Source organism: Sceloporus undulatus, chromosome 9, assembly GCF_019175285.1.
Source record: "Sceloporus undulatus isolate JIND9_A2432 ecotype Alabama chromosome 9, SceUnd_v1.1, whole genome shotgun sequence".
NCBI classification, from domain to species: Eukaryota; Metazoa; Chordata; class Lepidosauria; order Squamata; family Phrynosomatidae; genus Sceloporus; species Sceloporus undulatus.
Window position 1 is genome coordinate 25,215,866 of NC_056530.1, and position 23,457 is coordinate 25,239,322.

General features: G+C 54.4%; 2 protein-coding genes across 3 annotated transcripts; both read left to right on the plus strand.

Moving 5' to 3' along the window:
- The first annotated feature begins 929 nt into the window (after positions 1-929).
- LOC121915627 (interferon-inducible GTPase 5-like) lies at positions 930-3,177 on the plus strand. Its single transcript, XM_042439989.1, has 2 exons — positions 930-1,691; positions 1,889-3,177. The coding sequence occupies exons 1-2, from the start codon at positions 1,042-1,044 to the stop codon at positions 3,090-3,092; spliced, it is 1,854 nt and encodes a 617-aa protein (XP_042295923.1). The 5' UTR covers positions 930-1,041; the 3' UTR covers positions 3,093-3,177.
- Positions 3,178-19,783, plus strand: LOC121915634 (urokinase plasminogen activator surface receptor-like). 2 transcript variants are annotated; one of them, XM_042440010.1, is made up of 13 exons: positions 3,178-5,337; positions 5,639-5,814; positions 6,039-6,161; positions 7,138-7,255; positions 7,625-7,641; positions 8,032-8,172; positions 10,215-10,358; positions 10,959-11,096; positions 11,636-11,817; positions 12,398-12,514; positions 15,990-16,109; positions 17,560-17,715; positions 19,105-19,783. In XM_042440010.1, the coding sequence occupies exons 2-13, from the start codon at positions 5,766-5,768 to the stop codon at positions 19,207-19,209; spliced, it is 1,410 nt and encodes a 469-aa protein (XP_042295944.1). In that variant the 5' UTR covers positions 3,178-5,337; positions 5,639-5,765; the 3' UTR covers positions 19,210-19,783. The 2 variants fall into 2 exon arrangements, with proteins under 2 accessions (XP_042295944.1, XP_042295943.1); XM_042440009.1 differs by lacking the exons at positions 3,178-5,337; positions 5,639-5,814; positions 6,039-6,161; ... (1 more) ...; positions 11,636-11,817; positions 12,398-12,514 and adding an exon at positions 18,544-18,687 and having other exon boundaries at positions 7,268-9,755; positions 10,012-10,358.
- The last annotated feature ends 3,674 nt before the right edge of the window (positions 19,784-23,457 follow it).

The following is a 23,457-nucleotide window of genomic DNA, read 5'->3' on the forward strand; positions in this document are numbered from 1 at the left end:
AGGAGGGCCCTGGCCTTCTGCCGGACGGCCCTCAGGACCTCCGGCAGGGTCTCCTCTAGACCCGGCGCCCCCCCCAGCCCCCACCACCAGCACCACGCAGCTGTAGCTGCTCAGGTCCCCCAGGCGCCCCAGGTAAGCCGAGGGGCTCTCGCCCGACTCGAAGCCGGGCAGGTCGTGCAGGGTCAGCTGAGGGAAGGCCGGGTGGGTGCGGTGGAGGGGCTGCGGCGCGGGCTGCGGCACTTCCTGGAAGAAGGCCCAGGGGTCGGCCACTCTCTGCGGCTGAGCAGCCAGCGCCCGCACCAAGGTGCTGACCCCCGCCCCCCGGCCCCCCCAGGAAGCCCACCTGGACCTGCAGGGCGGCCATGCTCTCCTCCAGCTCCCGGAGTCTGGCGGCAGCTGAAGCGCTGATGGGGGAGGCCCCCTGGGCCCCGGGTTGGCCCTCAGGGGCCCTCGGCTGCGGCAGGTCCATGGCTGGAGCTGCAGGGAGAAAGCAAGGAGGGCTTGGGGGGCGCCCAGGTGCCCCATCGCTTCCCGGGTGGTGGCTCTTCCTCATCGCATTCGGGTGAGGGGCCCCTCCGCTTTGGGACTGCCTTGAAAAGCCTCTTTCCGACTATTCAACACTATACCGGCGCCCAATTATTTCAAAGGACGCGGAGCCTCCCAGGGCCAGACCTCCCTCCGGGGTCTGGGTTCGAATTCCACGCCCCGCCAGAAGGAAGAAGGGGCCGGGCTGCTACTGGGGAACACCCGCCCGCCCGCCCGCCCATTTCGGCCGGGAGCCCCTCCGGGCAAAAGGGGTCCAAGCGCTCCAGGCCTCACCCTCCATCTCCCGGTCCTCCGACGAGAGAGAGAGAGAGAGAGAGAAAGAGGAACGGGAGGAAGGAGGGCGAGGAGGCGCTTCCGGGTCGGCGCTTCCGGAGGGTGGGGCGAAGGCCGGAAGGGGCGGTGGCCTCCTTTGCGTCTCTGTCCCGCTGGGCCCCTTTTTCCTTCCCACTAACGCCTGCCTGCCTGCCTGCCTGCCTGCCTGCGTCCGGCGTCGCGATGCTCCCCGCCAAGGGCTCCCTCGGGGCCCCTTCCCCGTCTGCTCCTCCTTCTCCCCGGGAGGCGTCCGCGGCGGTGGTCTCTGCGGCGGTGGCGGGGCGACGCGGGGCGGGCAAGTCGGCGCTGCTGGCGCTGCTGCTGCTGCGGCGGCGGAGCGCCTGCGCGGGGGGGACCTCCCCGGCCTCCTCTTCGGCCTCGTCCCCGGGGCCTCGCCCGGCCCTACTCCCGCACCCGGAGCACCCGAACCGGCTCTTCTGGGAGCTCCGGCTGGGCGAGGAGGAGCGGCAGGAGGAGGAGGGCGGCCGCTGGGCGGCGGAGGCCGAGGCGCTGGTCCTGGTGGCCGGCAGCAGGGGCTTTGGGGCAGCGGAGGCCCGGGTGGCGGAGGAGGCGCGGGCCGCGGGGCGGAGCGTCTTCTTCGTCCGGAGCCAGGCAGACCTGGAGCTCCACACCCTCCGGCGGAGGATGGAGGGTCGCCGCTTCGACCGGGAGGAGGCGCTGGGGGCGCTGCGGGGCGCCTGCGCGGAGGGGCTGCGGGCGGCGGGGGTCCCCGGGGAGCCCCCGGTCTTCCTCGTCTCCGCCTTCGAGCCCCGTGAGATGGACGCCCCCCGGCTCCACACTGCCCTCATGGAGGACCTTGCCGCCCGCGAGCGGTCAGTGGCCCCGGCCGGATGGGGGTTGGTTGGGGGTCTTGGGCTGCCCCAGACCCCCCAGGGGGACAGCCACCCTCCCTCCCGCCCACCACGAGGGGCCCCACTCCCGCCAAGGCCCCCGCGTCCTCTCTCCTTTTGCCCTGGAAGGAAGGAGGGAAGCTCCTCCCGTTCTCACTGCCTTTCTCTGACCCCCACAGGGCCCTGGGCCCCCCCCAGCTGGACTTCGAGGTGATCAGCGAGCGCGAGGCGGCTGAGATCCAGGAGGCCTACGCCTTGGGGGGCCTCTCCGAGGTGGTGACCCGTGTCCAGTGCCGGCTGGAGACGCTCTGGGCCACACGGCTGGACGTGGCCATCACGGGAGAGTCGGGGGCCGGGAAGTCCACTTTCATCAATGCCTTGCGGGGCCTGGGTGACGAGGAGGAGGGGGCGGCCGCCACAGGCGTGACGGAGACCACCGCTCGGCCCACGCCGTACCCCTACCCCGGCCACGCCAATGTCACCTTGTGGGACCTCCCTGGCATCGGCACCCCCTCCTTCCGGCCCGATGGCTACTTGGAGGCGGTGGACTTTGGCCGCTACGACTTCTTCCTCATCTTGGCCTCGGAGCGGTTCAAAGAGAGCCACGTCCTCCTTGCCCGAGCCATCGTCTCCCAGGGGAAGCTGTTCTATTTCATCCGCACCAAAGTGGACAACGATCTGGAGTCTGCACGGAGGCGGAGGAGCCCGCCGGCTGAGGAGGCTGTCCTGGCAGAGATCCGGGGTGACTGCAAGGCCCGGCTGGCTGAGGCAGGGCTGCCTGTGGCCCCGGTCTTCCTCCTCAACAGCTTCGAGATCGAGCGCTTTGACTTCCCATTGTTTGAGGAGACGCTGGAGAGGGAGCTGCCGGGGCACAAACGCCAGGCCTTCCTCCTGGCTCTGCCCAACCTCTCCTCCGTCATCATTGAGCGGAAGCGGCAGCTCCTCCACCAGGAGGTCTGGAAGGTGGCCCTTGTCTCCAGTCTGGTGGCCGCTGTCCCTCTGCCGGGCCTGGGTTTCACCTGCGACGTTTCCATCTTGCTGCGGAAACTCTCCACCTACCGGCAAGACTTCGGACTGGATGCTGCCTCCCTGGCCCGCCTGGCTGAGCGCTCAAGGAAGCCGATGGAGGCGCTGCGGGCTGAGGTGCGAAGCACTCTTGGCCGCAGCATCAGCCGGGAGGTGGTCATTGCACTGCTGGGCAAGGCTACTGGCACAGGACTGGTGGTGGCCAACTTCCTTGTCCACCGCATCCCAATCTATGGGGCCCTGGCTTCAGGTGGCATTTCGTTCCACACCACCTACTCCATGCTGAGCCAGTGCCTGGAGGGGCTGGCCACCGATTCCCAGCAGGTCCTCTTGAAGGCCTGTGAGAGCAAGGTCTGAGGCGACCGCAAAGGGATTGATCCCCCTTCCCCCCATCGGCCTCATCACCCCCCACTAACACCCCATCACAGCCCCCCCCTCCGAACCCGCCCCCCCCCCCCCCCCCAACTCTCCTTGAGGTGGCTTCCTATAAGAAGTGTACAATGTTCCTGCAACAGTGGCGCCACAGTTGTTTGTAGTATTTCCCATTGTCTGTCTTATGGACATGTTCTGTATTGTTTAGTTTTATTTGTGACAGGTAAAGTGAATGCTGCAGTTAAGGTGTTTGCAAAAACAGTATAAACAAACTGGTTTGGATGTTCTTTGGAAACCTTTCTCTTTTTGCACTGCAGGAACTATAGATTGACTGCCACAAGCCTAAGATGTCAACTCCCAATTCCTGTTCGCAGGAATTGCAAAAAGAAAGTTAAGTTAGCAATCTGCTTTCCTATAGCAGATTAGGTCCAACACAGGTATCTGCTAAAGACTGTTGCCAAAGTACATTGTTATATACTTGCCCCACTGACCAAATGGGGAATCACTCCAAAATTGGTGGGGTAAGGCGCTGCCATGAACCTCAGATCTTAGGCCTCGCCTCATGAATTGTAATCCTTAGATTTGAAAATCACTTAAGAGGTTAGCCAAACTGAATCCCAAGACAGCTCCCCCTCCTCCCAGACATCTGGGGTTAATGTATGGGTTGTAGGACAAGGCAGGCAGGTGGGCAGAGGTCTTTTTCTGCTTCCTGTGCTGACTTGCAGGGTGAATCTCAGCCCGGTTGCAACTCAGGAGTCTGGAAGAGGAGGAAGGGAGGAGGAAGGTCCCCGCAGTCATCAACAGGGCAGGTGGCTGCGCTGGAGCAGCGCTTGCTTCCATCCTAGAGAGTGGAGTGGGGGGGGAGAAGGTGGGCCCGCAGGCCCCCTCCCCAGGGCAAAGGGCAAGAAGAGGGCAAGCCCCTCATCTGCCCAAGAGCAGTACCCTGGCACACCACCAGAGGGCAGTGCCAGGCCTGGTGGGGGAGACTAGGTTGAGTTTCTTCTTTGTGAGAAGGGGCAGAAGTGGGAAGGGGCAGGCGTGCGATTGCGCATGTGTAGAAATGCTTCCTGGGGAAATGGCCGGGTCCCGCACTGTTTCCTCCCATGGTGTAACCTCCTGCTCAATAAGGAGATGTTGCTGCAGCCTCTCTCTTGCCTCTGCTGTGGTTTTCCCTGAAATGCCCCTCCATCTCTCTCTGGGGCAGGCAGGGGAAGCAAATCGAGTTGTGTGAAAGATGTTCTCTGTTTCTGTTCTGAGTTTCGGATCCCTTCCACTCCAGAGCCACCCGCGGAAGTGGGCTGCTGCTGCTGCTAGAGCTGCTTCAGAAAGGCTGGGTGGCCTCTCAGGGGCCCTGGGCTCCTGGCTGTGGTTTATCCGTGTCCCATGTGGCTGCTTTGGATTGGCCCACATGGGCAATGCTTTTTCTATCACCAGATGCTGACAGACTGCAGTTCCCATGAGTCCCTGAGCCGGCAATAGCCAGCGTCCAGGGATGAGGGGAGCTGCACCTGACAACCTTTTGAGGAGGACATGTCCTCCATCCTGATTTTACTGGGATCTCTTATTTGAGTGAGATTCTGGGAGCAGAATGTGGCCACTAATCTCTACTTGTCAGTCTCGATGGCCAAGCCTTCAAGCAGACATGGGGAACAAACAGAGCCTGGATGAGGAACTTTTTAGGACTACAAATCCCATAATCCCTCAGTCAGTCTGGAAGTGGGAGAGTTGTTGGAAAATACACATATGAAAGAGGTTCTTCTCTTACCTGCCTTAGAGCCAAAATGAAGGAAAATCCAGTCCTGATGATTGGTAAAGGAAGATCCTGAGCATGCACAGAATTGTGGGTTTTATACCCACCTCTTCAAGGCACAATTCAGTACCAGTCGGGGTTCTTAGAGTTTCAGCCAACTGCAACTCTTATCACCTGCTTTGATGCTAAAACCATACTGAGTTACATCACTGTGACTAAGGAGCAGGTTGTTGCAGCTCACTGCCTTTGCTTTGCAGTGGGTTGCTGAAGGGGATGGTTCCTCTTTGGGGCTTTCACAAAAGGTTGCCCCAATTTCCTGCCCGAACTTGCAACCAGAGGAGGAGCAGCGTCTTGCCAGAGGAGGAACGGCCAGAGCCAGAGACGAGCAAGAACCCAAGGAGGAAGGAGAACCCAGCGGCGGTGGCAGTGGGAGGCCCAGGCCCGGCCCCTGCTCTACAGTCTTCCAGCCTTCAGGTGCAGGTGAGGAGGCCAACCAGGAGGGCCCTGCTCTCAAGGGCAAAGCGGGTTCAAGATGGGGACTGACAGATGGGCCAAAAGTGGGTGGCCTTCCCAGTTTAGACCCTGGAAAAGTATCTTGGTTGGGGTGCAACTCTAAGAACCCCAGCTCTGACAGCCCTTTCATCCTTTGTGTTCCTTTTTGTAAACTTGGCAACTCCTGTGTGGGGTGTGGAGAGGCCGAGGTGGGGAATGGTGCCCAGGCGTGGGTCTGAGGGGGCTGCCCCTTAGCCCAGGCTCTTCACCAAGTGCTTTCCTTGGCCAGTCTCCCTATTCCAACAGCTTCTCCGTCCTTGGATGCTTTGAAGCCGGTCTGGTCCAAGCCAATCTAGCCTGTGTGTGCCTCCCTCTCTGTCTCTAAAGCCAGCCAGGGACTTCTTCTTCCAGGCACCATGAGGGCTGGAGTCTCCCTGGCTGTCCTACTCTTCTGCCTGGATCTTGGTAAGTGGTTGGCCAGGGGGTCCCACAGCTCCCCAAATGATTCCTTCTCTGGCTGCCTGTTGTGGTAGGTGCAGTCTCAGAAAGGAACTTCTTCAGGTTTGGGAGGAGAGGTGTCTTAAGTCCTGGAGCCCTGTCCTCCCAACTCATTCCATAGTTCCCTGGGGGCCCAATGCCTGCCTTCCCAAAAGAGGCCTCTTGACCCTCCTGCTGGCCTCTCCCTCCAGGCCACAACCTGCGGTGCCAGAAGTGCATGAGCCAGGATGGGAACTGCACTGGGGCAACCAGCATGGAGCTCTGTGGCCCCAGGCAAGACTCCTGCTTCTTTGAGATCAAGCAGTTCCTGGACGGTAAGGGCTGCCAAGGGTAGGTGGGGACATGGGGAGAAAGGGGACTCCACATTTGGGGGAGGGAGCTGTCTCCTGGCTCCTGCTCCCCAAGTAAAGGCAGCTTGTGGGAGAAGAGGGGAGAGGGCTATGGGCCACTAGGCAGCAACCAGCCCCTCCTACGCACATTCACAAACCCATAGGTCCCCCATTTGGAGCCCCACAAGCCCCCCTCCCTGCCTGTGCAGCCTGGATTGGGGTCTGTCAGTGCTGGCGCCTTTGGTGTCCCACTGCCAAGAGTTGTGCCGCCTTTCGCCCACTGATTCAAGGGCCATTCTGTGCCCCCTGGGACTGGACATTGGCCCTTTCAGCCAAGGGCCTCTAATCCTGGTCCAGGGGCCCAGTGGCATTAATTTAACTCTGCTTTAACCTTGGGCCTCCTTTTCTGTTCAGTATTACGCTGAGCTGCCCTGTGACCACTTTAGAGAGGAAGTTGGTGTTGTGTACCTTGAAATGGTTTCTGAGTTACGGCAACCTTAAGGCAACTGTCACAGGGATTTCTTGTCAAGATTTATTCAGGGAGAATTTTTCCTTCCTCTGAGGCTGAGAGAGTGTAACTTGCCCAAGGGTTTCATTGTAGGGTTTCTATGGCTGATCAGGGATTTGAATCCTGTTCTCTGGAGTCTTAGTCCAGCACTCAAACCACTACAACACAGGATTTAAATCTATTCAAGGGTCTTAGAAACACCATCAGTTAACTCAAACGCAATGGAGTGCCTTTGGAACCCCAGACCATGTTTTTGCCTGTTGTCAAAACTCAGATGTCTCCTTTCCTGGCCGTATAATTTCTGCCTTGCTCATGTTCATCTGAAGCCTGTAGCCACCAAAGGTTTCACTTGGCAGATGGTGCTCTATGTAACAAAAGACTGGGCATAAGAAAGAGACAGTCTGGCTGTTCTGCAAACTGCCTTTGCCCTCCGATCCCTGCTTCTTTTCTCAGTGAGTGCTGACACTGTCAAGCGGGGATGTGGCACGGCCAATGCCTGCCGCCGCTATCCCGAGGGCTACCGGGGCCACTTGTTCCGCTCAATCTACTGCTGCTCCTCTGACCTTTGTGAGCCTGTGTACGTAAGAGCAGAGGGCCTCGGGGTGGGAAGGCTGTGGGGCTCGTGCGGACACTAGTGGGTCTCAGCTGGCCAGGGGTCCATGAACACGGAGCAGGGAAGGTTGGCGCTTTTTCAAATGGGCCCCCTCCGAACTGTGGCTATGGCTGTGACCAAACTCAGGGTGGAAAGAGACAAGGAGTAGGAGCCTGCAAGAGAAGGCTGTGGCATCAGGTGGTCTGGTTATGCCAGCCAGCCCTGCTCTCTTCTGGGCAACTCCATTCCCCCCTCCGAACTGGACTTGCAGTGGCCACAGGAGGGCTGTGTAGTGGAGGCAATGCTGGTGAGAATTGACCAGAAGAATTGTTCCCTCTTGGCTCTGAGGCCACTGTCCTGTCACAGTTGTCACCAGCTGAGTTTGCCACAGGAAGATGTAAGCACACACAAACACAGCATGAAGCTTCAGTGAGGGTCTGGTGCATGCCCTGAGGGCCACACTACACCCCTCTGCTGTTTGGGGGGGGTTATGAGTGTAGGAGGCCTCCCCGCGTTCAGTAGCTTTGGGAGCATAAGACCAAGGGTGTTCCGAAAAGGAAAAGCAAGGATGGGACGGTGCTGGTCTGTACCAACCCAGGGCCTGGCCGCCACTCAGGGAGAGGGTCGGCAGCTCTAATAGTTCAGAGAAAAACCCAGAGAGGGTTCATGGGAGGCGGCGGTTGCCCTTTTGGACCAGGAACACCCTCACAATCATGGTCTCTCTCCCCACATCCCTGCCTCCCCATTTCGAATAGCCAGCAGGGCCGGCCCCCCAAATGGCCTGAGCTGCCAGAGCTGCATTGGGAGCTCTGCCGAGTGCGGCCAGGAGGCGCCTTCAGAGCCCTGCCGGGGGGCGGAGAACCAGTGTGTCCAGATCTCCCAGCGCTTCCTGCCAGGTAGAGCCCCCCGCCGCTCTTCATTCATTCATTTGGGGACTCCTGGGGCTGCGGGACAAGATGCACGTGGGAAGAGTTTATTTAGTTATGTAGTTATTTATTTCAAAGATTGATATCTCACCTTCTTCCCACAAGGGGATTCAAGGCAGGTTACAATAAGTTAAAAAGACAGAAAGTACAAAAGTTATACAATAAATAGACCTTTTAGTCTTAAAACATAAGTTAAAATACATAGGTGAAACTAGTAAAAATTGTAAAAAGTATTTACAGCACAAAGCCCCAGTCTAATCAATCTACCGAATGCCTGCCCCCCAAATGTTAATGCAAAGGGTTCACACAGAATTGCCTGCCATGAAGATGGTGAGGATAAGGATGCAGTTTCTTTTGTAACGAAAAAAGTCTCTGGGCATGAGAGAGAGAGAGAGAGAGAGAGAGACAGAAGAAGAAGAAAAAAACAGTGCAAGCAATGCAAGCAGTCAGCCTCCCCCTCTATATGTCTTGACTTGGCCTTTAGCAATTGACCCCATGGGTTGCTCTAGCTGGCACCAGGAGTTGATTTCAGATTGTGGGTGGATCCTGGCCACAACATTGTTGGACAGCACAGTACTATCCAATGCTACGTTAAATGCTGTGTGTGGCACCTGCTCCTCTCCCATGGCTGGTCCCTAGCTGAGGCCTAAGGGCCAGGCGGTTCTTGTGGCAGGAGGAGGCCGGGAAGGTGGGCAGGCTGGACACAGAAGGAGATTCAGGACCAGGACCACTGGAAGAGGTGGGGAGTGGGAAGGCGGCCCAAAGGCAGGCCCAAAAGACCGCCCAGGGCCTGTCAACACCCAGGAGAGAAACCGACCAACAAGGAGGGAGAGTCTTGCAGCAAAACCAGGCCCAGGTGCCACTCTCAGGAGTGACCAGGGTTCCCAACAGCCTGGCTGCTTCCCCCAGCACCATGGAGCTGGCCTCCTCCTCATCCCTGGAGCATTGGGGGGAGATGGAGAGCCACGAGAAAGCTTTCAGAGACCTGCAGGAAACCAGTGGCCTCCTGGCTCTCCAGAGCACTCTGGTGTGGAGCAACCACAGTGTAGGTCAGTGATGGTGAACCTTTTAGAGGCCGAGTGCCCAAAATGCAACCCAAAACCCACTTATTTATTGCAAAGTGCCATGTCCCTCTGGCTTTCCAATAACAAACTCAGTAAACTCTGTGTTGGGGCGACAGCACATGTGCCCACAGAGAGTGCTCTGAGTGCCACCTCTGGCACACGTGCCATAGGTTCGCCATCACTGGTGTAGGTCCCTTCATGGGCAAGGAAAGGAAGAGCCCTGAGTTGAGAGCATTCCAAACTCACAAGTCTTGAATGAGGCTGTAAATGTGCTGGAGCCCACGGGGAGAAGACTAGGTGGAGTGGGGCCGGGTGGGCAAATGGTGGCCCAGAAGTTTCAAAGGAGGCCCAACTGTAACTGAAAAAAGGCCTCCCAAGGTCTGAAGCAGTAGGCTTAGATGGAAGGAGGGAGAGCTGTTTTCCCAAATGAGAGACGTGTACTGGTCATTTTTCAAGAAAGGTCCCTGCAGTCATAAAGCTGAAAATGCAGTACAGTGGTACCTCGGGATACGAAATACCCAGGTTACGAAATTTTCAGGATACGAAAAAATCCCATAGGAAAACATTGTTCCGGGTTACGAATGTTTTTTCAGGTTACGAAAAAACTTTTGGTGCTTTTTTCGGCTTTTTCGCACGGAATCGCGGCTTTTCCCCATTAGCGCCTATGGCAATTCGGCTTACGAAGGCTTTTCGGGTTACGAACGGTGCCACGGAACGAATTAATTTCGTAACCCGAGGCACCACTGTACCTTCTGCCTCCTGGATCCCAAAGCGGATGAGAGGATTGCCCCCAACTTTTTCCCAGTGCTTTCTCTGCAATGTGTGTGGAGTTGGTACACAAGGGCAGGGCAGGGCAAGGCAGGGACGTCCATGGGCCCCAGTCCAGGGGGAGGGAGCAGATGGTCTGTCCACTTTTCCTCCTGCTGCTGCTGCTGCTGCTGCTTCCAGGGGAAGAACAGGAGCCCCTCATCAAGGGCTGTGGGGCTGAAGACTTTGAGGATGCGCTGTTGGCCTACCAGGTGGGAAGAGATTTCGCCTACATGGACCAGAAGGTCTGCCGGCTGAACAACTGCAACAACAGGAGTTTCCCTGGTAAGGAAGCCAGGAGGCGGGGGTCACAGAGACAAATTGCATCAGGGGCTCCTTGTGGTTTCATAGCCATCTTTTCCCTGCCTTCCCTCATTTGTTTGTAGCTAAAATTCAGTCTACACATTCACATCTAGTCAAACTATTTCCAGATGCCTTCAATGCACTGTGGACTTGGGGTTGTCACTCAGAGCTGTTCCACCCCTCTCCCTCCAAGTTAGTGCTTCCTGGCTCTAGGTCCTCCGTGGAGCCGTTGATTTCAGAGACCAGACGAAGACACAGCAGTGTTCCTTGTTGACCCCCCTCCCCATCCTTCCTTTGTCAGGGGCAAAAGAGAGAGACATGTCCCCTCTCCTTCCTTGGCCAGCTGAGGATCTCCCTCTCTCTCTGTGCCTCCTCTCCTCCCATTGCATCCTAAGGCTGGTTGAGCTGTTTTGGGTTCCCAAGGCAGAGAAAACCCTACAGACTCCTCCCTATTCCCAAAACAACTACAATTCAGTGACAAAGGTGCTGTCCGTTGCTGAGGCCCCAAGTTAGTTTTCCAAGATGGTGCTTCACTCTGCCCAGCCCCTGCCTGATGGAGCTTCTTCCTCTCTCTTTCCACAGACATCCCTGCAGGGAGGCCCAACGGCCTGCAGTGCTACACCTGTCGAGAGTTGGGGCGTGGGGATTGTGCCCCTGAGAGGCTGTTGCCTTTGAACTGCTCTGGAGACATGGATTGGTGCCTGCATGTCATCGGCAAAGGTACGAGGGTGAGGGGTCCGCCTGGCACCCCAGGACCCCCTGCTGCAGCTCACTCAGATAGGTCCACAGCCGTACTCCTGACATCCCCAAGATGTGGGATGGGGCACATTGGTGTGTTCATAAGGGTGGATACAGTAGATGTGTTGGACCAGAACCTCCATCACCCCCAGGCACTACGGCTGCTAGGAGTTGTAGTCCAACTTGTCTGGGGGCAGCAGGCTTGGAAAGATTGCATTCACTTCTGAGAATGGGCTCATGCTTCTCCTCCCAGTTCCCCCAACAGGAGGAAAATCCAGGCCTGAAAGAGTCTTCCTGCCACCCGTCTGGATGATGCCCTAAGCAAGGAATTTTCCCATTCCAACAGGGTGACATCCCTGTTCAGCCATGGGAATTCCCTAGGTGACCCAAACCTCCTCTGAACAAATTTTGTCAAGATAGGGTAACTTTAGGGTTGCCATAAGTCAGAAATGGGTTGAAAGGACTCAAAACAGTAAGAAAGGACTGGGGATGAGATCACTGTCTCCTTCTTCCGTTTCCAGGAGATGGAGGGGCACAGGTGACCCTTCAGAAGGGCTGTGGTACAGAGACCATGTGTGGCCGCCATCAGGAGATCTACCGCAAGCTTAAGGGGCCTGGTTCCTTCGCGTCTTGCTGTAAGGGCCGGCTCTGCAACCGGGCGCGGGGCCTACCGGTGCCAGTAGTGGGCCCATTTCTTGCCATGGTATTAGCACTGATGGTTCAAAAGTAAAGTAGAAAGACATCCCTATGGAAGGGTCCATAGTCATCACTCTGGAGGCCAGTGGCACGATCTGCCGCATCTGCAGATTTGCAATGGCTGCTGTGGGTGTATTGTTCTGTTGTTGAATGGGAAAGCTTCAGGGTGGGAGGATATGCAAGGAGGATTTGTGTCCATTTAATTACCTTGTCTGCTGGGAAAAACCCTGACCCTGGGTGGTTTTCATTTGCATTTTGCTGGGTCTTAATTTTGGTGTTTCTCAGGACTAATTAATAAGAGGTGTTAAGAGAGAGTGAGATTCTTTAGTGTTATTAACACAATAAAATTGCTCATCAGCCAGTAAAGCAATGTGCCATTTTCAATAAGTGTGTTGCCTGAAGGTCCCCCATGTGTGGCGCGTGCCCAGCTGGGAGCAGGCTTTGCGTGACTCCTGGCCCTGGCATGTGCTGGCGGCAGCAGGGGCCGTGGCCGCCTTGCCCTGAGGCCAAGGGAGAGGTTGAGGCTCAAGGGCGGCTCCAGGAACCCAAGGGGTGGCTCCGCGACCTAAAGGCCCTCCCTCGCCCAGGTACCCAGCCGGGGGAAGAGAAGGTGCGGCGGGTCCAGCTCAGCTTCCCACTGGCTGCCATGGGGCTCCCTCGGGCCCTGGGCCTCCAGCTCCTGCTCACCCTCCTCCTGGCGCCAGGTGAGTGCTCTCCCTTCTTTTTGCCTGGATGCGTTCAGGGGCCACAGGCTCCTCCAGCTACCTTTGCTATTCATTCTGCAGCCACAAGCAACCTGAGTGGGGTCTGCAGCAGTTTCCTTGGATCCAGCCCTAATCTTTGTGCTGATCCTGGTTTGTATCTATAACTTTGCCAAGTTTTGCTGGTGGCATGGGAAGCTTCCCCTGAAGCAGCAACTGGTTTAGTTGGATGAGAAAGTCTTCCATGTGAAATGAAGAAAACTTTCTGTACTGGAGGTTGTTGGCACAGGATAAGTCCAGGCTGGTTTCCTTTAGGTGAGCAAGGCTGCAATCACAGTTGGGAAAACCCCATGGGCCACACCATGCCAGACCCAACCCACCTTTCTTTTCTGCTGGACTTGTGCCTGAAGTGGCAATTGTGATCCACTTCTATGAACTACAAAATGGGTGACGGAAGAGGTCATGCTCCGGATTGTGCCATGCTGTAGACGTCTTAACTGTTTGTGAAATGGCTGCTCTGCGCAAGAGGTGAAATGACATGAGTGTAATTTGACTGGGAATACTGCAAAGTGCTCTGAATTCAAGAGCTCCCCAAGTAGCCCCACCATCCCTGTTCCCAAGGAGGGTGGCCCATTGAACCTACAAGGTGCTCACACGGGTCTCCCTCTCGCCGAGACATTGAATTGGATTTGGACCTTTTAAGCAAAGCTGTGCAATAATTGGCAGCTCTTTTGTTGTGTGTACTTATTGTTCTAAAAAGGTGAGGCCGTTTCAGGAGAGGAAGTGGCTGATGGAGCCAACAATCCTGGTCCCAGCCCCTGTCTTCTCTCTTCTCTTCTTCTCTTTTTCTTCTCTCTTTCACTAAGCAGCACAACGTGCAGAAATCAGCACATGCCTGTTCTCATGAGACGGAGCCAAGCCTTTATTGTTCAAGGGCCAGTTGCCCCATGTCTCCAGGCCCAGAGGCTGCTGAAGGTGCAGAGGCCCTTGCGCAAGGCCTGGCCCCGGCTGAGGGCAGTAGCGGCCCTGAAGCAGCAGCGTGTCGCAGCTGGCGGGCGCTCCCTCGCCCCTTTCCCAGGAGCCAGTGGGGCAGCCAGGGGGTTGCACAGGATCCTATGGGCGACTTAGACCCAGCCAGCTTGACCTGCCTCACGGGAACATTAGGAGGTTAAAATGGGGCAGGGGTGTGCCCAACCAGCCTCACTCATCAGCAGAAGAGGCTAATTGTTTATAGAAACTGGTGGGGTAGGAGGTCAAAAGAGACAAGAGGCATCCTTTCCCCAGGAGATGACCAAGCTACTGCTGATCAAGCACTTTTCTCCCTTCCAGAATTGGTAGTGGGCTATGGGACTAGAGTTTATAGGAGGATACACACACAATGCCCTCCAAATGGACTACACCTCCTCACCATCACTATGATGCCCAAGCATACAAGAGCAGCAGTCCAAAACTTCTGGAGGACATTAGATTTGGGCTGATCTCAAATAGAGAACTAAAGTGAAGTCCACTTGAGGCGTGGGGGGGGAGGTCCACAGGAAAGCTTTCTTGTGGGAGCCAATGGGTCCGGACCCTCATGGCAGCCCTGCTCCCTTCCGCCAGGGCTATCTTGACTCACTCGCCAATGATAGTTCCTCTGGTGTGGAGACCAGACCCCTCTCTGCTTTTCCCGTGAATTGGAGGCAGGTGCAGGCAGGCGATCTTTCAGGGACACTGAGCAGCTCCTCTCCCCTTGAAACTGTTCCTGGCCCCATCAAAGACAAACAGGCTCCAGGCGGATGAGGCTGATAAGATTTCTATCTGCACAGGCATGAAGGTAGCCTCTGCCTGCGCCTGTGGCTCCTTGGACTTTTCCACTGAGCTAACACATTCCCTCCCAGGCCGGCCCACCAGCCCAGGTGAGTCTCTCTGAGGTCAAGAGGAAGAGCTGGCCAATCCCTTCAGGCTGCCAGTGAGGGTTGGAGAGAATGGCACAGAAACAATGACAGCCCGGGCAAACACCATGCCACCTCTGTTATTTTGTACAGCAGGAGGCTGTGTTGCCATTGGCCTCTGGGGCGGGGGTCTTCCACAGTTCAGCGTGGGTGCCCTGTGGTCCTGGGGGATGCTGGGCATGTTGGTCACCCACCTGCACCACGGCTGCTGAGCTGTATAGGCAGCAGCTTCCATCTGAAAACCGAGGGAAAACCTGCCATGGGCCTCCGATGCCCCTCCCCACCGGTGCCAGTCTCCTGCCTCAGAGGGCCACAGCCTTTCCAGGGTTTCCCTCTGCTTTGGCTAAAAAAAGGAACCATACTCTGCCACCCGACCAAGAGCCCCATCCCGGCCTCTCCCCCAGCTCTCCACTGCCAAGAGGGCCAACTCCCCAATGACTGGGCAGCGGGGAAGAACCAGGCAGCAAGGCAGAAAACAGGGCGGGGAACCATTAAAGGTGGCAAATCTGGCCTAGACCCAGCTTAAGACTCAAGTGAATTGTTTCCTTCAGTTGGGAACTTCATCAAGACAGAGGCTGTGGGGAACCCACCTGTATGTTGGCAAAATACTGTTCCCATATACATTCTCCAAAGCACCACAACACTCTTCCTTGTTTTCAGTGGAGGTTGGAAATTTTGCTTTGTCGGACTTGGTTGCAACAATGGATGCAAGTGCCAGGAAAAGAGATTGCAGCTCAACATTAGGAGGAACTTCCTGAGAGTAAGGGCTTTTTGACAGTGGAACACACTCCTTCCTCGGAGTGTGATGGAGTCTCCTTCCCTGGAGGTCTTTAAGCAGAGACTGGATGGCCATCTGTCAGGAGAGTTCCTGCATGGCAGAAAGCCATTGGACTGGATGGCCCTTGCGGTCTCTTCCAACTCTACGATTCTGTGACTACAACTTCTGGAATTCCTCACCGAGTGCGTTGGCTCCGGGATTCTGAGAACTGCAGTCTGGAAGTAGCTTTCCCAAGTTTGCAAGCAATCAGGCATGCATCCAGTTAGCAGCAAACGGTATGATGGCTGGCTGGCTCAGGGCTGTGCTGGATCCAAAGGGAGCAGGACCAGAGGAGTGGAAGCATGTGTGCAGAATGAGGGAATCGTAGAATTGGAAGAGAGCAGAACAGAAGGGGCATCCAGTACAGCAATCCTCTGCCATGCAGGAACTGAGAGATGGCCACCCTGTCTCTCTTTAAAATGTTCCAAAGAAGGAAATCCCAAACTCTTCTCTTTGGGGCTCACCCAATCCTCTAACACTTCACCTCGCAGCAGGAGCAGCAGTCTGGTGAGGAATGACCAGGGAGGGAGGCAGAGTTCAGGTGTGTGGCTGCAGCCAGGCGCACAGAGATGGGGAGGGGGCTCCTTCTGGATCTCACAGAGTCCCTCTGAAGTGAGCAGGGAGGAAGGCAGGCAGGCCCCTTCACGGCTGCAGTCCTTGGGGGAAGAGGACGGGCACTGTGCCCGCCTGCCCCTCAAGGCTCCTCTTTCTCTTAACCATCCCTCCACAGGTGAGGCCATCTTCTGCTATAACTGCACCAGTGCAACAGGCTACAAGTGCAGCACCGCAGAGGAAGCCTGCTCCTCCTCAGTCAACAGCTGCATCACCATTGCCCGCAAGGAGCACTCAGGTAAAAGAGCTGTGCCTGTGTCTGTGTGGGACAGAAGCAGGTGAACTGGCAGAGGGCCAGGGGGAGGGAGGCACTGGGCACACCAGCCCCCAGTGAGGTCACCTGGAAACCCAGTCAACGCCGATCCAAGGGGGCATTCTGGGGGGGGGGGGTTCAGGTGAAGAAGGTGCCAGTCCCACTGGAGGAAGGAAAACATCGCCTCCCTCTTGGACAGAAAGCAATCCTGATTTCTTTCCTCCAAAGAAGAATAGCAATAGCAACAGCAAGTACATTTCTATACTACTTTTCAGCGCATTTAAGCACTCCCTAAGGCCTAAGCGGTTTACAAGTGTAAGCTAATTGCCCCCAACAAGCTGCTGGGGACTCGTTTCAGCAACCTCCTCAAAAGGATGCAAGCCTGAGTCAAGCTTAAACCCTTTTGCTAGGATTGAACTCACAACCTTATGGTTTGTGAGTGAGCAGCTGCAGGGCAGGCATTGAAGCAGTGCGCACCAGGGCTCCTGAATGTCTGGAAATATAAACAAACTGATGGGGCCATAAGTTCCTTTATTCTCTGTCTGGAATTTAGAAAGGATCAACAGAATTCATTTTAGGAAAGCACAGTGCTGTAGTTCATATGCAGAGTGTTTTCTCCTGTACCGTAGCAATCCTTCCAGCCCCACATCTCTTTGGGTACAAGTATAGTGTCTAGATCAAGCGAAGTAATACTGCCACTCTATTCTGTTTTGGTCAGGCCCCACCTGGAATATTGTGTCCCGTTCTGGACCCCACAATTCAAAAAGGACATTGAGAAACTGGAGCCATGTGTCCAAAGGAGGACAACTAAAATGGTGAAGGGTCTGGAAACCATGTCCTATGAGAAATGACTTAAGGATCTGGGGATGTTTAGCCTGGAGAAGAGAAGGTTAAGAGGTGATATGATAGCCCTGTTTAAATATTTGAAGGGGTGTCACAGCGAGGAGGGAACAAGTTTGTTTTCTGCTGCTCCAGAGAACAGGACCAGGAACAAGGGATCCAAGCTGCAAGAAAAGAGATTTCAGCTCAACATTAGGAAGAACTTCCTGAGAGTAAGGGCTGTTTGACAGAGGAACACACTCCTTCCTCAGAGTGTAGTGGAGTCTCCTTCCTTGGAGGTGTTTAAGCAGAGGCTGGATGGCCATCTGTCAATGGGGATGTTTTGATTTAGATTTCCTGCATGGCAGAAGGGGGTTGGATTGGATGGCCCTCGCAGTCACTTCCAACTTCATGATTGTATGATTCTATGTAGAGATGCACAGCACGGTCGTACCCTGGGGGCTGGAGCCTGCAAAGGAATGACTCGAGGCTATGTGCTTAAAAAACATGTGCAGCCATGCCTGCTTACAGCCCAAGGTGCCGAAGTGGTGCTATGTCCCAAGGAAAGCCCAGGGCAACTCTCCTAAATCTGTCTCACGGTCTGTTCCTTTCCCAGGGGCCCACGAAACAGAAAATCCAGCTTACGAGAAAAAGTGCAATTCAGATGACCGCCTCTGCAATCAGTTCTATGGGCTGCTGGCTGGCGATTTCCGCATGCACTGGAACTCCAGTTGCTGCCGTTTTGACCGCTGCAACACCCGAGAAGTCATTGGTAGGGTATTGAAGTCGTCCTATAGAAAAGGAGGCATTTGGGGCTTCACTAGAGGTCTGGATGGGTCACTGTGTGAATTACAGTATAGAGCAGGGTGTGCTAAATGCTGTGCCCTTCTGTATTGGGAGCGGGGGCCTCTTGAAACACAAATCCCATCGCCCTCAAGGCAGCTTAGTTGGAGCTGGTGAGCCAACGTCTGGAGGAACAGATGTTCCCCACTCATGCCTCATACTGGGCACGTCTGTCAGCCCCATTGTGTCCAATGTGGATGTGCCTATCTTTCATTTTTAAGAATTTAGCTGGCTGCACTTCACAGGCGTTCTGTGGCAGAGGAGACACAGCTGCGCTGGGCAGGAAGAGCTCAGTCGCAGGCGTCTGCCGCAGGGACAGCGGGGCCAAGGGCTTGGCTGCAGTCCTGCTGGCGTTTTGTGCTTGGGTGCAGCTTTGTCTTACATGGACATGTGTGTCTGATATGGGACATTCATATTAAAGTCAAGGACAGAGAGCAGAGCTGCACAAGTGGTGCCAGTTTGCACATCATGAATCTTAGGCTCCCCAACTCCTCTTGACCTGATAATGTTTTAATTGTGGCATTTACAACACATTGCCATGTTAGTTTGGAAAAACAAGGGATGTTGTAGCACATTTGAGACTAAATAAAAGAGAGACTGTTAAGTTGAGCTTTCATAGACTTGAGCCTACTTCCTGAGATGCATTTGGTGAAGTGGCAAGCCATGGGGCAGACCTATATAGCAGTGTGATGTGAAAATGAGAGAGTGCACTGCGACAGGAAGTACGTTCCTCCTCTTTTGTTTTGTCCGTCTGCAGTACAAAAAGCATCGCAGAAGCCCAATGGTGTTCATTGCAACTCTTGTTTTGCTCGGGGTACAGATCTGTGTCTGAATCATACACATGTTGCCTGCACTGGGCTCCTGACACACTGCATCCACTTTGCCACCACTGCAAAGAACGGTAAGGGAGATGGGGCTGATAGCCTAACCTCTGTTCTAGGAACCACACAGCCACCATCCCTGTGTTTTGAGACATCAGCTTCCATTCCTAGAGGTGAGAGATCATGGCAGTGGCAGACCGACAGCATCCGCCGCAGGGCCACATGTTCTGTGCCTGGGCTGCAAGATGGCAGAGAGGCCAGTTTGCTGGTGGGAGAGTCACAGCATGATCTGCCAGTATCCTCTTCTTTAGCCATGTTCAGGAAGCCTTCCTGAATTCACCCGACAGACAGAAAGATTGCCCCACAAGAACCTGCGCAGCCTCTGGCTCTAACCATGAGAGAGTCTGTGGCAAAGGCTTTGCCTTCCCTTTTGTCAAGGAGATGTATATCATGCCAGTTAACTAACACTTTTCTCCCCCCCCCCCCACTTTCTACAGAGGAATTTAAGGAGGAGCAGGTCGCCTTCACAGGATGCGCCACAAAGAATGTCTGCGACATGGGAGCCGTCGCCCTCTTTGCGGCCAGCCAGAACGTGGAGGTGAAGAGCAACCTGTGCAGCGGAGGAGCGCCAAGAGCCCCCGGCCAAGACGGCCTGGCCCTCTCCTTGATGGCAGCGCTGCCTTTCCTGGCCTTTTGGCTTTGACTCCCCCCCCCCCCCCCCCCCCCTTCCCCCCCCCTGAGCCCTTTCTTCTTCTTAGGCTGCCTTCTGTTCCCAATTCATGTTAAAACAATTGCCAGGCTTTCCACAGTTTGAGAAGGGGAAGAATCCTTCTTCTCTGCTTTAAGAGCCAGACCGTGTTTGACCCACAGCTCTGATGGGAGAGGGCCTCCGCATAGTCCTTGCTTATAAGGAGTCTGGGTCACATGTCTAGGGAAGGATCGCCATGCGCTCCATTTGTGGGAGCCTGGGGGGAGTATGGCAGCAGAGGCGGGGAAATTAGTGGGAAGGGACTCACATGTTAAATCAACCATTTATCGGTTAAATAATCCAAGTCAATTGCATTTATGTTGACATAGGGACACTTCTTAAAAATTGCATTACTTTTAAACAGTTGCTTAAGGCTATATTATGTTCCAACATTAAAAGCCTTATCTGAATAAAGAAGAGAAACCCAATCATGTTTTTACTCATGGCTTGCTCTACCCAGAATCCCTGTCCTGAGGTTTGGAGAGAAGAAAACGGTAGCAGAAACAATTGAAAGCCGTTTCTCATACCCTCCTTTGTTTTCCTTTGGCACCTTCCTTACAATCTCATTCCTTACGCTTCTTCCACTATTCCTATCAAAAACCCAAGGGTTAAAATACCCTGAATTCTTCTTCCTGGGACAGAGAAGACGCTTCTTGAGGGACGTATCTGGTGTAGTAAGACCCAGGATGAGGCCCTTGCGGACGTAAAGAAGAGCCGCTTGCCTCCTCTGCCCTTGATACGCAGCCCCTGGCATTCATGATGGGACCTACTAAAAGAAAGGAAAGTACTTGCCCATAGGGAAAGCATACTTGCCCATAGAGACTCATTGGAGATTGCTTGCTTGGCCTTAGAGAAACATAGTGTTTACTTGCCCATAGGGAAACATAAGGAATTGCTTGACCATAAGGAATAATGGAGATTGATTGCATAGACAATATATAAAATTATAGATAGATAGATAGATAGATAGATAGATAGATAGATAGATAGATAACTGTGTACTAATATTTTATTTATTTAATTATTTTTTTAGGCATTTATACCCACCCTTCAGCCTAATGGCTCTCAGGGCGCTTACAATTATTGTTTTTAATCAGACAGTTAATATATGTGTGTGTGTGTGTGATATATAGATTATATATATATATATATAGATGTTGTATGTGTGTACAGTGGACCCTTGTTATCCGCTGGGGTTTGGTTCCAAGATCCCCGCGGTATAACAAAATCTGTGTATGCTCAAGTCCCATTAAGTATAATGACAGAGCAAAATGGTGTCCCTAATAAAAAATGGAACATCAAGGTACATTATACCTTTTGGGACATTTTCAAACCTGGATGCTTGAATCCGTGTATAAAAAATCCGTGTATAAGAAGGGCCGATATAGTATATATATATATATATGTGTGTGTGTGTGTGTGTGTATATGTTATATATATAATGTATATATATATGTTATTAGTGTGTTTGTGTACAGATATATATATATATAAACTGTGTGTGGTATTCTGACCAGGGGATGCCGTCCGAGAGGAAGGAGTCCTGAGTGGATGACCAATGCCTCTCTTCAGGGATGAATGCAACATCCAGAATCCCTCTTTGGAGCCATTCTGACCAGGGGATTCTGGGAGAGCAGTCCAAGCGGAAGGGGTCCTGAGTGGATAGAACTCTCTGACAGAGAAGGCTAAATATCTCACAACACACATTCTCTCCATCCCTTAATTCAGGCTGCTGTCACACTGGAGAGTCAGTGTCGCTTTACACCCCTTTAACCCTCGGGCTAGAGAGTGATGGGACTTGTCACACTCTCTCAGCCATAGGGAAGGCAAAGGCCAATGAAGACATCTCCCCAGAAACCCTTTGGGCAAGAACCGCACTCCTCAGCCTCAGAGATGGCAAAGGCAAGCCCCTCTAGAGAAACCTCCCAAGGAAAGCTCTGGAAGGTGTATACTCCCACACAGGGCTGCAATGTAGCTGTGTTCCTATAAAAGACGACACCTGCCCCTCCCCAACTTACTCATTGTCCCCAACGTCTGTGGCCTTGAGTCGAAAGGAGTGCCAGCGCTTCCTCAGCGACTGCTTTCTGCCGTCCCTCTCTCTCTGTCCTGCAGGCTGCCTCCCTTTGGCCTGGCGCCTCCCCCCCGCCTTCCGCCCCTCCTGGTTTGCCAAGGAGTGCCCCCTTTCCTCTCCTGGGGGGGCTTTCATAAACATCATAATAACAGCAATAACAAAACCCTGCCTGAGGCATTGGATCCTGATTCCCACCCACTGAACCAGCAAAAAGCCATCTAAATGCTAGGCAAGAAGCCACAAGGAAACCACAGGCCAACCCAAACCATGGAGTATACACAGGAGCTTGGGGTGGTTTTTGGCCAGTTCCGGGCTCCTTTCCGCGCGACTGAACTTCCAACGATACGGCTTCATGTTGTAAAGTGAATGTGTTATCAGACGCCATTGATTTCTATGGAGCTCCTTGTGAGGCGCTTCAGCTGTGTTTCTGAAGTGACCCCTCATTTGGTAAAACCGGTAAAAAAGTGTCTGGCTCTATCTGGCTCTGTTTGGCTCAATCTTTCTCGGCTCTGTCTGGCTCTGTCTGCTCTGTTCTGGCTCTATCTCTCTGGCTCTGTCTGGCTCTATCTGGCTCTGTCTGGCTCTGTCTGGCTCTGTCGGGCTCTATCTTTCTCTGGCTCTATCTGGCTCGTCTGTCGGGCCTGTCTGTCTCTGTCTAGGGTTAGGGTTAGGGTTTAGGGTTAGGGGTTTAGGTTCAGGGTTTAGGGTTTAGGGCAGGGGTAGGCAACCTGCGGCCCGCGGGCCGGAGTGCGGCCGGCGTGGCCTTGGGACCGTCCCCAGCCCGGTCCTGCCGCCGATGCCACCGAGGCCTTTGGCCTCTTGCGCGAGGGCATGGTGGGGCAATTGTCTATAGAAGCCTCACAAACATGTATTTATCTTAACATTTTTTAAAATCAGCAAATTTTTTCGAGCGTCCTCCATTTTTTAGAAAAGTGTCCTCCATTTGAAAATTTTGTCCACATTTGTCCCGGGTATTTATTTATTTAAAATTTTTTTAATTATTATTTTTTGGCTTCGGCCCCCCAGTTGTCTGAGGGACAGCAACCCGCCCCCAGCTCAAAAAGTGGCCTACCACTGGTTTAGGGTTAGCGTTAGGGTAAGGGTTAGGGTTTGGGTTGTTCGGTTTGGGGTTTAGGGTTAGGGTTTAGAGTTAGGGTTTAGGGTTAGGGTTGGGTTAGGGTTAAGGTTTAGGTTAACAGTTAGGGTTAGGGATTGGGTTGGGTTAGGATGCCCTGTCTCGCTCTGTCGGGCTCTGGCTCTATCTGGCGCTTCTGGCTCCGATCTGGCTCTGTCTGGCTCTGTCTGGCTCTATCTGGCTCTGTCTGGCTCTATCTGCTCTGGTCTGGCTATTCTGGCTCTTTCTGGCTCTGTCTGGCTCCTCGGCTCTATCTGGCTCTGTCTGTCGGGCTCTGTCTGGCTCTGTCTGTCTCTGTCTAGGGTTAGGGTTAGAGTTAGGGTTTAGGGTTAGGGTTAGGGTTTAGGGGTTAGGGTCAAGGTTTAGGGTAATAGGGTTAGGGATTATGGTTAGGGTTAGGATGCCGTGTCTGGCTTGTCTGGCTCTGGCTCTATCTGGCTCTGCCTGGCTTTATCTGGCTCGGTCTGGCCCTGGCTCTATCTGGCTCTGTCTGTCTCTCTGTCTGGCCTGGCTCTATCGGGCTCTGTCGGCTCTATCTGGCTCTTTCTGGCTCTGTCCTGGCTCTATCTGGCTCTGTCGGGCTCGTCTGGGCCTATCGGGCTCTATCGGGCTCTATCTGGCTCTATCGGGCTCTGTATGGTCATCTTGCTCTGGCTGGCTCTATCTGGCCTGTCTGGCCTCTGGCTCTATCTGGCTCTGTCTGGCTCTATCTGGCTCTGTCTGGCTCTACTGTCTCTATCTGGCTCTCTGGCGTGGTCCTGGCTCTATCTGGCTCTGATGGCTCTGTTGGCTCTACGTCTGGGCTCTGTCTGGCTCTATCTGGCTCTCCTGGCTCTGGTCTGGCCTGGCTCTATTCTGTGCTCTATCTGGCTCTGTCTGGCTCTTGTCTGGCTCTA

What these genes read in the sequence shown, in the direction of transcription:
- LOC121915627 (XM_042439989.1), top strand. Translation starts at nt 1,042, where the DNA reads ATGCTCCCCGCCAAGGGCTCCCTCGGGGCCCCTTCCCCGTCTGCTCCT. An exon ending in GACCTTGCCGCCCGCGAGCG is followed by an intron (nt 1,692 to 1,888) that starts GTCAGTGGCCCC and finishes TGACCCCCACAG; the next exon opens with GGCCCTGGGCCCCCCCCAGC.
- LOC121915634 (XM_042440010.1), top strand. Translation starts at nt 5,766, where the DNA reads ATGAGGGCTGGAGTCTCCCTGGCTGTCCTACTCTTCTGCCTGGATCTT. An exon ending in CAACAACAGGAGTTTCCCTG is followed by an intron (nt 10,359 to 10,958) that starts GTAAGGAAGCCA and finishes CTCTTTCCACAG; the next exon opens with ACATCCCTGCAGGGAGGCCC. An exon ending in CACCCTCCTCCTGGCGCCAG is followed by an intron (nt 12,515 to 15,989) that starts GTGAGTGCTCTC and finishes ATCCCTCCACAG; the next exon opens with GTGAGGCCATCTTCTGCTAT.